Source organism: Gymnodraco acuticeps, unplaced genomic scaffold, assembly GCF_902827175.1.
Source record: "Gymnodraco acuticeps unplaced genomic scaffold, fGymAcu1.1, whole genome shotgun sequence".
Classification (NCBI taxonomy): Eukaryota; Metazoa; Chordata; class Actinopteri; order Perciformes; family Bathydraconidae; genus Gymnodraco; species Gymnodraco acuticeps.
The window spans coordinates 667,132-683,746 of NW_022990023.1; the positions used below are offsets into that span (position 1 = coordinate 667,132).

Sequence of the window (16,615 nt, forward strand, 5' to 3'; positions counted from 1 at the left end):
GTGCACTAGAGAGTTACATGTTAACCTTCAGGGACGGGTGTGTGAGAGCGTGGAAAAGCAAGCATGTATTTAAGTGTGTGTGTGTGGGCCCCGTGGTTTTCCTGAAATCAATAAGCAGTCTGGCTTTACTTCTGTCCTAATTCAAATCTCCTGTGTGGTCAAAGACCGTCTGCCTGCTCCTTCCCAAACCGCTAGAAAACACCAGACTGTTGCTTGGCTGCGTCACAATTCATTTAGAATATCTCAATAATCAGTCAGTTGATCAGTTTGAAAATACATTTTGAGGCGCATCTTAAACTGCTGGCTAAAAATAAACGTAAATACAGTAGGATTGTTATTCACGTCGGTGGTAATGATGTTCGTTTACGCCAATCAGAATGCACCAAACTTAATGTGGAGTCGGTGTGTAGTTATGCTAAAACAATGTCGGACACCGTAATCTTCTCTGGTCCCCTCCCCAATCTGATCAATGATGACATGTATAGCCGCATGTCATCATTTCAGCGCTGGTTGTCTTGGTGGTGCCCAGCAAACAATGTGGGCTTCGTAAATAATTGGACAGCCTTCTGGGAAAAACCTGGTCTGATTAAGAGAGACGGCATTCATCCTACTTTGGAAGGTGCAAATCTCATTTCGGCAAACATTTCAGGGCTTTGTGGACTTAATCCATGACAAACTGGAGTTGAGACCAGGAGGCGGAGTCGCAGTTTTACACGCTTCTCTGCGCTCTCTCCTAGGCAATCATAGGAATCCCTAACCCAATAAAATACCCAATATTAGCGGTGTGTGTGTCTGCCCAAGGACAATTTAAGGTAAAACCTAATAGAGGTGTCATACATAATAACCTAATAAAAGTAAATGTAACAACTACAGTGCAACAAAACAGGAATATTAAATGTGGTCTCTTAAACATAAGATCTCTAGCATCTAAAGCAATATTGGTAAATGATTTATCAGATTATAATATTGATATATGCTGTCTCACTGAAACTTGGTTGAGACATGAAGAATATGTCAGCATAAATGAGGCCACTCCACCCAGCCATATCAATACTCATATTGCCCGAGGCACGGGCCGAGGAGGTGGAGTTGCAGCAATCTTTGACTCAAGTTTACTAAACCAAAATTAAATTATACCTCCTTTGAAAGTCTCGTTTTTAGTTTTACGCATCCGACCTGGAAAACTTTGCAGCCAATCTTATTTGTTACAGTGTACCGTGCACCAGGTCCTTATTCAGAATTCTTATCAGAATTCTCTGAGTTTTTATCAACTTTGGCACTTAAAACAGATAAAGTAATTATCGTAGGTGACTTTAATATTCATGTTGACGATGATAAAACTAGCCTTACTGTTGCATTTAACTCTATATTAGATTCTGTTGGTTTCTGTCAGAGTGTAAATAAACCAACCCACTGCTATAATCACACTCTCGACCTTGTTCTGACTTATGGTATTGAAATTGAGCAACTATTAGTCGAACCGCATAATCCTGCTTTATCCGACCATTTCTTAGTAACTTTTGAAGTACTGTTACTAGACTACAAAGCATTAGTCAAAAGCTCCTGCTGCAGAAACCTATCTGTTAGTGCTATAGCCAAATTTAAGGAAGAGATTCCACCAATACTTAACTCGATAGCATGTCTGCATGTAGGGGAGGAAACTTATACAAAATGTACACCACCCCAAATTGATCATGTTGTTGATAGTGCTACAGATGCGCTGCGAATAAAATTAGACTCTGTTGCTCCTTTGAAAAAGAAGAAAATAAAACAACATAGACTAGCTCCATGGCATAATGCCGAAACCCGCAAAATAAAGCAAAAGTCGAGACAACTTGAAAGGATATGGCGTTCCACTAAACTTGAAGAATCTCGTTTAATTTTGCATATTACTCTCAATGAATATAAGAAAGCACTGCGTAAAGCGAGAGCAGCCTACTACTCTTCATTAATAGATGAGAATAAGAATAATGCAAGATTTCTTTTCAGCACTGTAGCCAGGCTGACAGAGAGCCACAGCTCGATTGAGCCTTCTATTCCCATAGCACTCAGTAGCAATGATTTTATGTGCTTTTTTAACGATAAAATTGTTACTCTTAGAAACAAAATTAATGACCTCTTGCCTTTGACCAGTATAGTGTTATCAACAGCTCCCGGAAACGTAAGTTCTAATATTACACTAGATAGTAAACTAGAATGTTTTTCAGCCATAAACCTTGAACAATTAAATTCAATGATTCTCTCTTCTAAACCATCAACGTGTATCTTAGACCCAATTCCAACTAAGCTGTTGAAGGAAGTTTTTCCATTAATTAGCACTTCTTTATTAAATATCATGAATATGTCTTTATTATCAGGCTATGTTCCACAATCATTCAAAGTAGCAGTGATAAAACCGCTTCTTAAAAAGCACAACCTCGATCCAGAGGTTTTAGCCAACTATAGACCTATTTCTAATCTTCCGTTCCTCTCAAAAATTCTTGAGAAAGCAGTCGCAAAACAGTTGTGTGAGTACTTAAAAAATAATGATTTATTTGAAGATTTTCAGTCTGGCTTTAGAACACATCATAGCACAGAGACAGCTCTGGTTAAAGTCACAAATTACATTCTAATAGCCTCTGACAAGGGACTTGTCTCTATTCTTGTTTTGCTCGATCTCAGTGCTGCATTTGATACTATCGATCATGATATCTTATTGCAAAGACTAGAGCACTTAGTTGGCATGCAGGGAACTGCTTTAGGCTGGTTTAGGTCCTATCTATCTGAACGCTCTCAGTTTGTACATGTCAACGATGAATCTTCCACACAAAATAAAGTTAGCCATGGAGTGCCACAGGGCTCAGTGCTCGGACCTATTTTGTTCACATTATATATGCTTCCGTTAGGCAATATTATAAGGAATCATTCTGTACATTTTCATTGTTATGCGGATGATACTCAAATATATTTATCAATCAAGCCTGATGAAATTAATCATCTAAATAAAATTCAAGACTGCCTCAAGGACTTAAAAACGTGGATGACCTTAAACTTTTTGATGTTAAACACGACCAAAACTGAAGTTATTGTACTTGGCCCGATGAATCTACGAAACAAATTATTTAAATATATATTAACTATGGATGGCATTAATTTGGCCTCCAGTGAGACTGTAAGGAATCTTGGTGTTATATTTGATCAGGATTTATCCTTTAACGCCTACATAAAATCAATTTCACTGACCGCCTGACCGCCTGTATCTACGTAACATTGCAAAAATCAGGCATATCTTGCCTCAAAACGATGCAGAGAAACTAGTCCATGCATTTGTTACTTCAAGGCTGGATTATTGTAACTCCTTATTATCAGGGTGTACCAAGAAGTCAGTCAAGTCGCTTCAGCTGATTCAAAATGCTGCAGCTCTTGTACTAACCAGAGTTAGGAAAAGGGACCACATTACTCCTGTTCTGGCTGCCTTACACTGGCTCCCTATAGAACACAGGATAGAATTTAAAATTCTTCTTCTCGCCTACAAAGCCCTTAATGGGCAGGCGCCATCTTACCTTAAATAACTCATTATACCCTACTGTCCTACTAGGGCATTGCGTTCCAAGAATGCAGGGTTGTTGGTTGTTCCTAGAGTCTCTAAAAGTACAATGGGAGCCAGAGCCTTTTCTCATCAAGCTCCACATTTGTGGAATCAGCTTCCAGTTTGTGTTCGGGCGGCAGACACCCTATCCGTTTTTAAGAGTGCGCTTAAGACCTTCCTTTTTGATAAAGCTTATAGTTAGGGCTGATTAGATTCAGCCCCTAGTTTTGCTGATATAGGCTTAGTTTGTCGGGGGACATCTTACTTCTTCCTTCTCTCTGTCTATACCTGTGTACTCTCATGTTCCGATTAACCCAGCTTCCCCAAATTTCTTTCTTTTTGGTGTCTATATACGCTGGGATCCGGAGTCATGGATGATCCTGCGGTCCTGTGTCCTGCATCGCGAGCCCTGGATCTTGAGTCGTGGCTGTGGTCTTGGATCATAGGTCCTGGATGGATATCCTCGTGGATTCATCTTCCTATTATACACACATGCATTTCCAAACATTTGGACTATGTTGCAAATGTATTATCTTTTCAATTTACACACGGCATCTATTGCACGTCTGTCCGTCCTGGGAGAGGGATCCCTCCTCTGTTGCTCTCCCTGAGGTTTCTCCCATGTTTCCCTTTAAACTGTGGGTTTTCTCCGGAATTTTTTCCTTGTACGATGTGAGGGTCTAAGGACAGAGGGTGTCGTATTGTCATACTGATATTCTGTACAAACTGTGAAGTCCACTGAGACAAATGTAACATTTGTGATATTGGGCTATATAAATAAACATTGATTGATTGATTGATTTTGGAGACATCTGTCAACACTTTTTCTACTAAGCTTTTCTTGAGTTGTACATTTTAAAGAATGGATTTGAAATGTAAAACCAAATGTTTGATGAATATTAATTGTTGAAAGTGTAACATTTCTCAACATAGGCAGAGTGTTCGGGAAAACATGTCAAGATTTGACCTATGATAACTATGGACTGACTCAGCATGTGACGGAGCCCACGCACAATAAGGGGCACACTCTGGACTTCATTATCTCAAAGGGTCTGAATATCTCAAAGGTTGTGGTGACTGATGTTGCACTCTCATCATTCCTGTGTTTTCTTTGAGAGCTCTATTTCTGTTCACAAAAATGTTCAAATCTCCAGGTTCATTTTGAAATCTATAAAGAGAGACTTGGCTTTTATAATTTGGAATTGAAAATTGCACGACAGTCTTTCTTCTCTGACATCATAGCCAACAACAAAAACAACGCACGTGCCTTGTTTGCTACCGTTGACAGACTAACAAACCCCCCAGTGTCGGTAGCCTCTGAATTTCTATCCAGCAGGGCCTGCAATGAATTTTCCTCCTTCTTCACTGACAACATTCAGAAAATTAGACAAGCAGTCAGTGCCTCTGTATCAGGTACAGCAAATGTTTTGTCCCTGTGTCCACTTAAAATCAATTCAAACACCATGACACAATTCCATCAGATTAATGATAAAAACCTAGAGGACATTATTCAACTTCTGAAATCCTCCTCTTGCTGCCTTGATATTATTCCAACAGGATTTTTCAAAGATGTTTTTCCTTGCATGGCCTCAGATCTACTTCATATAGTAAACAAATCTCTTCACTCAGGTATTTTTCCACAGGCCCTGAAAACTGCAGTCATTAAACCGCTCTTAAAAAAGAATAATCTAGATGCTTCAGTAATGAACAATTGCAGGCCAATATCAAACCTGCCATTTCTAGGTAAAATCATTGAAAAAGTAGTTTTTCAACAGTTGAGTAATTTCTTGCATTTAAATAACTGTTTTGATGTGTTCCAGTCAGGCTTTCGTCCAAACCACAGCACTGAGACTGCTCTTGTAAAGGTCTTCAATGACATCCACTTAAACACAGACAGTGGCAGAACTTCAGTGTTAGTATTATTAGATCTCAGTGCTGCGTTTGACACTGTTGACCACAGCATATTACCAGACCGACTGGAAAACTGGGTGGGACTTTCGGCAACAGTCCTAAATTGGTTTGATTCCTACTTAAAGGACAGAAACAACTTTGTTTCTATACTATAGGTAACTAAATACACATCTGAGTTGACAAATATGACATGTGGGGTTCCTCAAGGCTCCATCTTGGGGCCTCTTCTCTTTAACATCTACATGCTACCACTGGCTCAGATAATGAAAAACAAAAAAACAAGTTACCATAGCTATGCGGATGACACCCACATTTACATAACCATTTCACCAGGAGACTATGCTCCAATTCAAACACTGAGTAAGTGCATTGAACAAATCAATGACTGGATGTCTCAGAACCTTCTCCAATTAAACAAAGATAAAACTGAGGAAATGGTTTTTGGAGCCAAGTCAGAACGTATAAAAGTTAGCGCTGAGCTTCAGTGTGCAATGTTCAAAACAACAGATAAAGCCAGAAATCTAGGTGTAGTCATGGACTCTGACCTGAGTTTCAATAGTCACATTAAAACAGTTACTAAATAAGCCTACTATCACCTTAAGAATATATATAGGATTAAAAGACTAATGTCACAGCAGGATTTGGAAAAACTTATCCATGCTTTTATCTTCAGCAGACTCGACTACTGTAATGGTGTCTTCACAGGTCTCACAAAAAAATCTATTAGGAAGCTGCAGCTGATTCAGAACGCCGCTGCTCGAGTCCTTACCAACACTAAGAAAGTGGATCACATTGCTCCAGTTCTGAAGTCTTTACACTGCCTTCCTGTGTGTCAAATAATTGATTTCAAAATACTGCTGCTGGTTTATAAAGCACTGGATGGTTTAGGCCCAAAATACATTTCTGACCTCCTGCTAAATTATGAACCATCCAGAACTCTCAGGTCTTCTGGGACTGGTCAGCTTTCTGTCCCCATAGTCAGAACTAAACATGGTAAAGCAGCATTCAGTTAGTATGCTCCAAATATCTGGAACAAACTCCCAGAAACCTGCAGGTCCGCTGCAACTCTTACTACTTTTAAATCCAGGCTGAAGACTTTTCTTTTTGCCGTTGCTTTTAATTGATATATTCATATCTTAAACGGCACTGTAACTTTTATTATCTTTGCTTTTAAATGAGTGTTTTTAAATGTCACTTTATAATATGTTTCTTAATGCTCTTAATGTCTTTAATTTTTGTAAAGCACTTTGAAATGCCTTGTGTTGAAAGGTGCTATATAAATAAACTTGAAAGTTGTGCAATGTTTCATTATCTATCCATTTTTGCAGTGTCATACAACCACACATCTGGCATTTGCTGCCAATTCTAATGAAATCAACAACAAAAAAATACAATAGATCCAGTATAAACAAGGATTCAGGGATACAGTCACATTTATTTAAAAACAAAAGATGTTATTATCCTCTGAAATTATGAAAGACATTACTTCAACCTCCTGGTGATTAGTTTATTTAAATGTCACGCTGGAATTACATCATCAGGTGTTGAGCATTGACAAATCCCTTTCTGAATCATACTCTGAAACTCCCTATAAGTTGGAATTTATCCTGTATCTATGTAACCTGTGACTACAAGTCTCAAGCTATCTACGTATCTATAGTGGCAAGCAGAAGATTAAAGATATACAAGTTTTGTCCTGCAATATACTAAATCTAAGATGACGTACCTGCTATAAAAATTCAGTGACTGCCAGTGAAGATGATGTTTTTCTCTACCAACATAGAGAGAAACATCATGGAGGAAAGATGGACGATGAAGATGAACGTCCATACAGAGAGGATTCTTGCTTATACTTATCTCCCTCTTACAGATCAAAACTATTCTGTTAATGTGGCATGAAGGCAAAACATTTGGGAAAAGTCACATGAGGGCATGTTGCAAAAGTTTGATGTTTGTTCTCAAGTGAACTCTGTGAAACCCGACAAGTTGAGTGACAAAAAGCGATTACTTATCTATGTCTAATGTTTCCTCCCACCAGTGATCCTTCATATTTATTTTATTTACCCCAAGGCTGTCACAATTTTTGCAAGATCATAGAAATATGAAATTAATCCCTGGAGCAGAGCAGAGCTGCAGTAATCATGCAAACCATGCCTTAGGGAGGCTATAGCTGTGAAAAAGTGTAAGCCGAACATTTTAAAGTATTTCACAAGATCAGAGTTTGTTTAATTTAGGCTGGGGATCACTTGGTAAAAACTGCTTCCCTTCTATGTTTGATACAGCAACAAGCTATTCCCTTCCTGCAATATAACCCTGAAATCAACTTGATAATGCTTGGTGTGAAAATAAGTTTCTCTCTTGGACAAAATGAATTAAACAAAATAAAAAAGTCAGTATTTCAGTGTGTATGGTAGTTACCAATCTGTGGCAGTATAATTATACCAGAGTTACTGGTGCAGCTTAGATTTACAATTCAACAAAAATACTAAACAACAAATCTCTTTGTATAAAAATCAGGATTTCTGATGTGGGCTGTTAGACAGTCAGACTCCAGTGAACAGGGATTTCCCTGCTCTTGAGCTATTTTCCCACCATATCTTATACATTTCCAGTAATACATAGCAGATGCAGTAAGCCGTCATAATAACTGGCGTCATGTCAGAGTGAGCATACAGTCATAGTGACGGAGACTTGTTTGTGTGATTAGCCTCAAAAACTCAGATGTTATCACTGCGGTTTAAGGAGAGTAACATCAGTTTTACATTATAGATCTGTTTTCACAATGCATGTATCAGCAAAAACAAATGTCAGAATGTCATATCACTTACAGTTTCTCTCTTCATAATGATGCAATGCCAAGCAAATAATAATTATGACCTAATTGTAAACTGATGTGAGAAGTTTCAACTTGTATTTCTGGGTAAACAGACTTTTCAAATATAGTTGTAACAGATAACCATCAAAAATGGCATTACATTTACATGTGCCAGTATGAAAGCCTTAGATATGTGCATAATTTATCACCGGTACACCAACAGTTAGGTGGAGCATGATTAATGATTGCAGTTACACATATACATGTAACTAGCCAGAATGTCTGCCATCATGAGTTAAGTGTGTCATTAATTTATCTGGCTCTCACTACTGAAGTTTTGTCCCAGAATCTCAGCCAAAATTTGAAATAACAACAAGATGGACGATGCCACGAATCACAGCAACAAAGTGGAATTAAGCCACTTTCACAATGGTGGTAATAAACAAGACTTTGGATCAAGGGATCTAATACAAATGGTGCCACTGACTCTGATAAAATACTTGCATATTAAAATAAACCAAAAAGGGCTTTATTGAAGATAAATATTTTTTGTATAAATAATCAAATATTGTAACTTGATTGCAACATATAGACGAAGGAATAGGGAATAGAATATGTGATGTTGTGGTTTTAGAAAACATCTATATGACTAACCATAAAAGAGTTTTTTTGGGAACACATAACCCCAAAAGTAAGAGGAACAGCTTCAAAAGTTCAAGACCTGTGAGGGACTTCATAAGAAAAAGTGTTTCCTGTGAGGAAAGAGACTTGAGTAGAAGTGTACACGTACACACACACACGAAAGCTCAGTGTAAACCGCTCCACTGTGAAAAAACAGCAGTTCAGGCATCTGTTATTAATTAAAACAAAGAGGCAGGCATTCCAGAGCAGCAGCAGCCCCCCCGACCGCCCACCCACCCTTATCTCTATCTTCTTTCTCTTTCTCTCCACATTTCACTTATCTGAAAAAATAATAATAATCTGCCTGTTGTTTGGGCCAAGGCTAAGGAGGAGTATCCAGCCCATTCCTCAGACCAGCTGGACTGATATTAAAGCAAAAGGGAAAATGAACATGAACAGTTTGTCTGTAAGTTTATTTCTTTAGAAGACTGAGCAATTAATCCAACACTAAACTATTCACTTTAGTCTCTTTCTTGCACTTCTCACACACATATGCTAACCACAGAGACATCGGGTAGAAGGAATGGATGGAGGAGTCAGAGCATAAATAACAAAAGCAAGGAGAGGGGCGGCGAAGGAGGAACAGGGGTGTGGTGGAGGGGCTTCGAGTAAAGAGTGGGAAAAGAGGCCAAAAAACGAAACATTCGGAGGAACATGGAAAATCCCTGGTTCCCATGCCAAGAATCCAGCACAGCACAGCAAAAACACACACACACACACACACACACACACACACACACACACACACACACACACACACACACACACACACACACACACACCACACACACACACCACACACACACACACACACACACACACACACACACACACACACACACACACACACACACACACACACACACACACACACACACACACACACACACACAGGGCCTGTCGGGAGCTATGAGCAAAGGAGAAGGTATTGATAATCATTCTCTTGGCCTTTCCTATCCTTCCACTGCTCTGTATCTTTTTGGTAGGGCACACTTGTGTGAAATGCAAAATATTTTTATAATGTTTGAAGCCTGAATGAAAATGAAAAAATAAGACAGCTGGAGAAGCAAGAAAAATATCACATGACACAGATTGTACGCATGGTGTGTATTATTTTGTCTTATTGGGAATCTCTTCTTATCAGCTGTATTTTATTTCCCCCTCATGTTTATGTATTCATTTTAACTGTATACCATGAATGAAGAAAACACACATGTGTAAGAATTGTAGTCAACTAAACCGGACCTGAAGGGGCAGTGCTGGCAGTCTAATCATGAATAATTCAGCGAGTGCGTAGTGTTTGCTAGCCAATTATATTGGGGTTATGATAATGACCAGTTGCCGGCAGCCACATTACCGCTCAGAGTGCATGTCAACAGTTTTCCTTTCCTTGGCTGACGCTTGAGAGTGGCGCAGCTGCTATCTATAGTACAACTCTATTTTAAGACCATGCAGACGGGACGCAATGGAAGTCTCACAAGCCTTTATTTACCGACCAGTTGTGGGGAAAAAATGGCAAAAATACACTCGAGTCACACGCTGCATTGTCACTTGAGATTTGGGAAGAGAACAGACCAGGGTTTAAGAGACCATGGAAGAGCCTGAAGGCCTGGGAGTCAACCGGAATATTCATGCAGGGAATGCGACCCTTGATCTGGAGGACAGAGAGCACCGGGGGGGCTGTGTGAGAGTCAGGGTGGAGGAGAGCTGGTTCACTGTGGAGCGGGACTTGCTTGTGAAGAAAAGCAACTACTTCAGTGCCCTCTATCAGTCTGGGATGACAGAAATTCACCAGGACGAGCTCTACCTGAAAGGAGGAGTACATGCAAGGGGTTTCCTCATCGCCCTTGCTGTCTGCAGGGGAGAGACCCCACCTCTAAATGACCCGGATGAGCTTCTAGAAGCCGTTGAGTGTGCAGCTTTCCTGCAGGTTGAGTGTTTGGTGCAGCATCTTTGTGACATTATCGACTCAGACAACTGCCTCTTGCTTTACCATGCAGCATCCATCTTCGGGGTGCATGCACTTTATCACAATGCTGCCCTTTTTCTGTGTGATGCTTTTGAAGATTTGAAGGATGCAGCCGAGAGTATGATCCCTGATGAACTGCTTCAATATTCTCAAGCATTGTCTCCGGCTTCTTACATTGCTCTTGGCACGCACTCTCCTTCAATGGAAGGACATCACGACTCTTTTAGGGTTGCTTGCTACCTTGATGAAGAAGAGGAAGATTGGAAGCATCTGACCAACCTTCCAACTCTTTGTAGCACCTCCATGGCGGGAGTTGCAGTTCTTGACAATCAGTTGTACATTGTGGGGGGAGTTTACGGGTACGGTAAAGACACAGTGGACAGCAGCTTCTGCTTTAACCCTGAGTCTGGGGTTTGGACTGTTCTTCCAGGTCCTCAGCAACTAAGATATGACTTCACCCTGCTGGGGCTCGAAGGCCGACTCTACGCCATTGGAGGCGAATTCCAGAAACGGACAATTTCCACAGCAGAGAGTTACGACGTTGGAAAAAGAGAGTGGACATTTATAAAAAATGCACCAAGACCTGTAGCATCTGCAGCTTGTGCTGTTGCAAGAAGGCGGATGTTTGTTTGCTTCTGGAAACCCCCAGACACTACAGATATTTACGAATACATACCAGTGAAAGACGAGTGGAAACTTGCCACCACTATGATCAAACCTCAGAGCTATGGCCATTGTATGGTAGCCCACAGAGACAATTTATATGTGATGCGCAACGGGCCTTCTGACGACTTCCTTCGCTGCCGGATGGATTGCTACAACATCACGACAGGCCAGTGGACAGCCATGCAGGGGGACTACATCAACAGCAAGGGGGCGCTGTTCTCTGCAATGATAAGGGGGGACTCTGTGTTCACTGTGAAACACATGCTTACTCTTGAGTACTCCATCACTGGAGATGGATGGAAGCCCCGCAGACAGATGAAGGGATTTCCAAAGAGTGGCTCACTGTGGACGTGTTTACTCAGGCTTCCCAAGACGGGGCCAGTTGTGCCACAGCTGGATGCAGGAGGAGAGGAAGGAGAAATGACTTTGACAGACACATCTGAGGGATTTGTGGAAGCTCTGCTCCAAATGTGAAATACTGCACAATTGAAAAACAATGTTTTGTTTTTTCGGGTTTCTTAGCTAAAATACTAAGAATTGTAAAACACTAATAGAAAAAGATTCTGATGTTAAGTGTCACAAATGTGTCGATGCATTCACTTTCCCATGCACTCACATATTAACACACACATGCTGACACTACACATTTGTTCTGATTAGCAACAGCTGCTACTGTAGTTTATACTAGGGGAGGCCACTGTGTGTGTGTGTGTGTGTGTGTGTGTGTGTGTGTGTGTGTGTGTGTGTGTGTGTGGTGTGTGTGTGTGTGTGTGTGTGTGTGTGTGTGTGTGTGTGTGTGTGTGTGTGTGTGTGTGTGTGTGTGTGTGTGTGTGTGTGTGTGTGTGGGTGTGTGTGGGTGTGAGTGTGAGTGCAGAGTTCAAAGGCACTGACGGGATGTCCTAAACCTCTCATTCTCTACGTTTTTCCTGAAGTCACACTGGGCCAATTCAGGAGCCAACGGCCTCCCAGCCGACATTAAACACACCACAGCTCCCTTACACACTCTTGGATACTCACTTTCCCAGGTTTGCTGCCCGTGACTGATTAAATACCTGTTTCTGTGGGAGAATACATTTCACATAGCCTCAAGTTTGTGACTCTGACGGTTGTGGGAAATGTTTCTGGCTTGTATGGCCATGGACTGAATTTGTTTAAGTACATTAAAAACCAATGGAATTCTCTGGCAACATGTGATTAGTTTGCACACTTAGGGTGCTTTGTCATAGTAATGTTCTTACTGTAACCAAAGACCAAAATACTGTCAATTGCATTTAGAGTCAGAATTTGTCTTTGGGCTCCTTTTAGCATACCGTTGAAAATCATGACTTCCACTGAACTCTCCCATGTACTTCATTGAGTTCAGGAGTTCTACTGGGGTCAATTGTGCTATTACCATTCCCATAACAGTAGCAGGGTTTAAATTAAACAACATGTTAATCCACTCTGATGCAATCAAGCTGGTAATCACTTACTCCTCTGGGGGGCGGCAAGTCAGGGAGGCTCTTCTTTGGGACAGGGACATATTTTGCTGCTTTTCCATTGACCAGGGCATCTGATCTGTCATCTAGGTCACAAAAGTACAAAGAAGGATGTCAGCCAATAACATAAAAAATGTATATTGGATATTGAAAAATGAATGTACAAGAATCTGGATAAATCAAACAACTGTAAGGTCAAAATGTTGTCAATTTAACACTATTTCCAGATGTCTCCTATACTGTACATACCAGCTCCTCCCTAACTCTCACAGACCGTACAGACCTTTCATTGTTAAATTACAGTGACCGCATAACCCAAGTCAAGGGGAAACATTTGTATGATAGCAACAACCCTATTATGCAAAACAAACACCACAGTTCAAGGTTGAGAACATTTGAGAAGACTTTGTATGAGAGATTTAGGGATGATGGCTCTCAGTGGATTTTCCCTTTCATTAACAATGGTCAGAGCTCCGTTGAGAATGAAGCTACAGCAAGGAGACAGTTGGCTTGGCTAAGCATAAAGCCTGGAAACGGTGGGAAACACCTAACCTATATTTATACAATTGAGATTTTACATGGTAATCATTGAGCTTTAGCGGTGCTGGTAAGCACATTTGTTAATTCGGATAAAGTCAGGCAAATAGTTTAGCCCTGCAGCCAGTCTGTCTGCTAATCTAAGTTAACATTCAGCTGGCTGTTGCCTAGACAGTACTGTCCACCAGGTTGACATGATGAGTTAATCTCTCAAAATACAAATGTCTAAGCTACTTCCTCTCCCAATAGACATTTCACCTAGTTTCTACTTGAATAGGAAGAGCTTTGAAACACTTTAAAGATTTATTTTGAAATGTTTTTGTACCTTACTCTTAAATATACACTCACTGTAACTACAAAATCATTGAGTATTACATGACTGAAAAAAGGCCTAGACTTGTTGAGTTTATTGCAGGACAGTAAGATATCCGGTAATGTACCTAAGTGTTTTTTTTATTAACACTGTTTGACAGTGACATTAAGATCTAAACGTCTTTCTCTTGCTCCTCAACTGTGGTTCAGGTTTAACAAATGGTCAATGATTGAGAAATTTCAATTCTCACAACTCGACCCACACTTTCCTTCAGTCTCTGTGAAAGAAAACTTGTGGCTTTGCTTGTGTTGTTACTGAAAATATGTGCGTTAAGTCAGCGCTTGCTGAAACCACATTCTTCATCACTGTCCAAACAAAACAGGTCGGTCTCAGATGGTGGGGAGCTCTGAAGAAACAGGCAGGAAATGGTGGGTGAAAGGAGGGGAGCTGAGGAGGGGGCGCTGCTTGTTGCAGCTTATTATCATATCTGCTACACTTGAATCATGTGAAAGGCAAATGCATTGAAATTAAATGTAACGACATAACAAGCACGCTATGGTGATTGACTGACTTGGACAACCTTAAAATACTAAAGTTTAGTTCCAGATTGCATAATATTTTTTGACAAGGATACATTTATTGCTAACAAAAAGGATGCATGAGATAAACATACAGCCATGCTAGTGTCTCAAGGAGGCTATTATTGAAGCTAAATACAGTAGCATGGTCATGATGAAGCTAAAATTATAATATTTAGCAGGCATGTTATGAAGCATTTCACTGGTTATATATATTGGCCTACTGGTGTCACAAGTAGAAGTTAAGGGATCACTTAAGTAATTAAGAATTAACGTGTCTTGAGCATTAAAATAGTCACTGTACTACATTTCATGGCAATCCATCCAGCAGTTGGTGGTCCAATTTACACTGAAATATATAGAGCCACACAGCTGGCAAGGATAAAACTCCTTTTCTTTATAGATTATATTTCAGCTATTATAAAGGGGAAATAAATCATCTTCAAGTATCAGTATCACACAGAGAGGAGCCTTATGAAACTCACACCTTTGCCATCTTTGTCCTTACCAGTAACAATGACTTTGTTCATGTAGATATACTCTTCGTCAGCACCTGCATGGAGACAGAAAGCACGCCTTACATTTGGGGTACAGTAGCTACAACAAACACTATCATCACATTATTTAAAGAGGAAATTTTATACTACTTGACAGGAAAATGTACCTCCAGTGCCAAACAAACTTGCATCATGTTAGTCAAAAGTCAATTATTAAAGGGGGAACTTGACCCAAACAAGTAGCCTATTGTGTGGACAGATGGGGCCATTATTGACACCCACTCTCACCGTGACTGGCATTCATCGGACATTAGTCAGAACACTTTGCACAGATAGAGCGCTGTGTCAATTTTCTATCTTTGAGGTTTTGAAGATAGCACAACTAAATATATGATGAAGTTCCTGAACATGTTACATCTGCTGAGTCCAGTCCAAAATAGTTTTGATGTAACCAAAACATAGGACTGTGGTTTGGTTTTACAATATATTGACCTGTATTGACAAATAATAATGACAGCAGTATCTTTTGAAGCAATATTTTTTCAGTTTAATAGGCATATTATTAGGCAATATTAAAATATAATTTGATTTCCTGTGACAAATACAAAAGCACAGTGAATCGGAAGTGCTTCACATGATGTGAGGAGTTAAACATTGCTGAACAAGTGATCAGAGCGGTCATTGAACTTGCCTTCTCTTTGCACTCAAATGTGTATGGGTTAGTGTGAGCATGAGATGATGAAACCTCATGTAATACATTGATGCTGAAGTCAGCGTAGTGAGAAAAGGACTGTGTTCAGTTAAACGTTGGTCTTAGCATGGTGGAATAAGTATAAGCTGGCGAAGACGTCTCCATAACATTGCCACATAAACAGTTTGAATGTCTTTTCTTAAACAATAAACTGTGTGGTTTCAGGGTAGCAGGCTCCAGCTGGTTGCAGTGACCTGTTCTGGGAATTTGTTCCGGAGCTTCAGCACAGTTTTAAGGGAGGTTTTTTCATTGAATTAAATATTTTAGCTGACTAAGTTTATACCCTGAGAGGAAATCAAACAAAACTCTAACCTTGTGTGATACTCTGGAGAAGCTTTCTCCTTTGAAATTGATATTGCGAGGTGAAACCAAACAACAGCAGATTGAAAGTATGTTTTGCCTGTACAGTGAAAACAGATTTTCGGGGAACAGAGTTGAAATTCTATTTATAAGCTGCTGCTTAAAGGAAGTGAGCGTCCTCAAGGGATAAATGTAGCTTCGGAAAAATGATACAGCTTGGAGCCAGGAGAGGAAGTACGGAGACGAGTCCAGGACCTGAACATGGAAAAGCACGACTGCTGGTGTGTGTGTGTGTGTGTGTGTGTGTGTGTGTGTACACGTGCGTGTGTGTACTTGTGTATTTGGAACAGAGAAACACTGAGAAAGAGAAGCAAAACCCATGTTGCCTTTTTCAATATAAAAATGGCAGTAAAATAATTGGGTCACTACAAAAGTGCCCAGTATTTTTGTTGTAAAAATCATGAAGCAGGGATTTTTGTGCCGTCTAATGTTTTCATAGCTCAAAGTTACTTTTCTTTACATCACACAAAGCTAAGATTTCTGAAGGAGCA

General features: G+C 40.1%; 2 protein-coding genes across 3 annotated transcripts in view; one reads left to right on the plus strand and one right to left on the minus strand.

The window, feature by feature from the left end:
- The window catches only part of afap1l2 (actin filament associated protein 1-like 2), a 40,120-nt gene that overhangs the window by 8,533 nt on the left and 14,972 nt on the right, over nt 1-16,615 (minus strand). For both annotated transcript variants that reach the window (XM_034214419.1, XM_034214418.1), the window contains exons 3-4: nt 15,025-15,069; nt 13,083-13,174 (exon numbers count right to left, since the gene is read on the minus strand). In XM_034214419.1, the coding sequence (XP_034070310.1) occupies nt 13,083-13,174; nt 15,025-15,069 (137 nt within the window). The remainder of the gene's footprint in view (nt 1-13,082; nt 13,175-15,024; nt 15,070-16,615) is intronic.
- LOC117544907 (kelch repeat and BTB domain-containing protein 13) lies at nt 10,370-12,351 on the plus strand. The gene has a single exon (XM_034214422.1). The coding sequence runs from the start codon at nt 10,567-10,569 to the stop codon at nt 12,082-12,084; it is 1,518 nt and encodes a 505-aa protein (XP_034070313.1). The 5' UTR covers nt 10,370-10,566; the 3' UTR covers nt 12,085-12,351.

Coding starts and splice junctions, on each gene's coding strand:
- LOC117544907 (XM_034214422.1), top strand. CDS start 10,567: ATGGAAGAGCCTGAAGGCCTGGGAGTCAACCGGAATATTCATGCAGGG.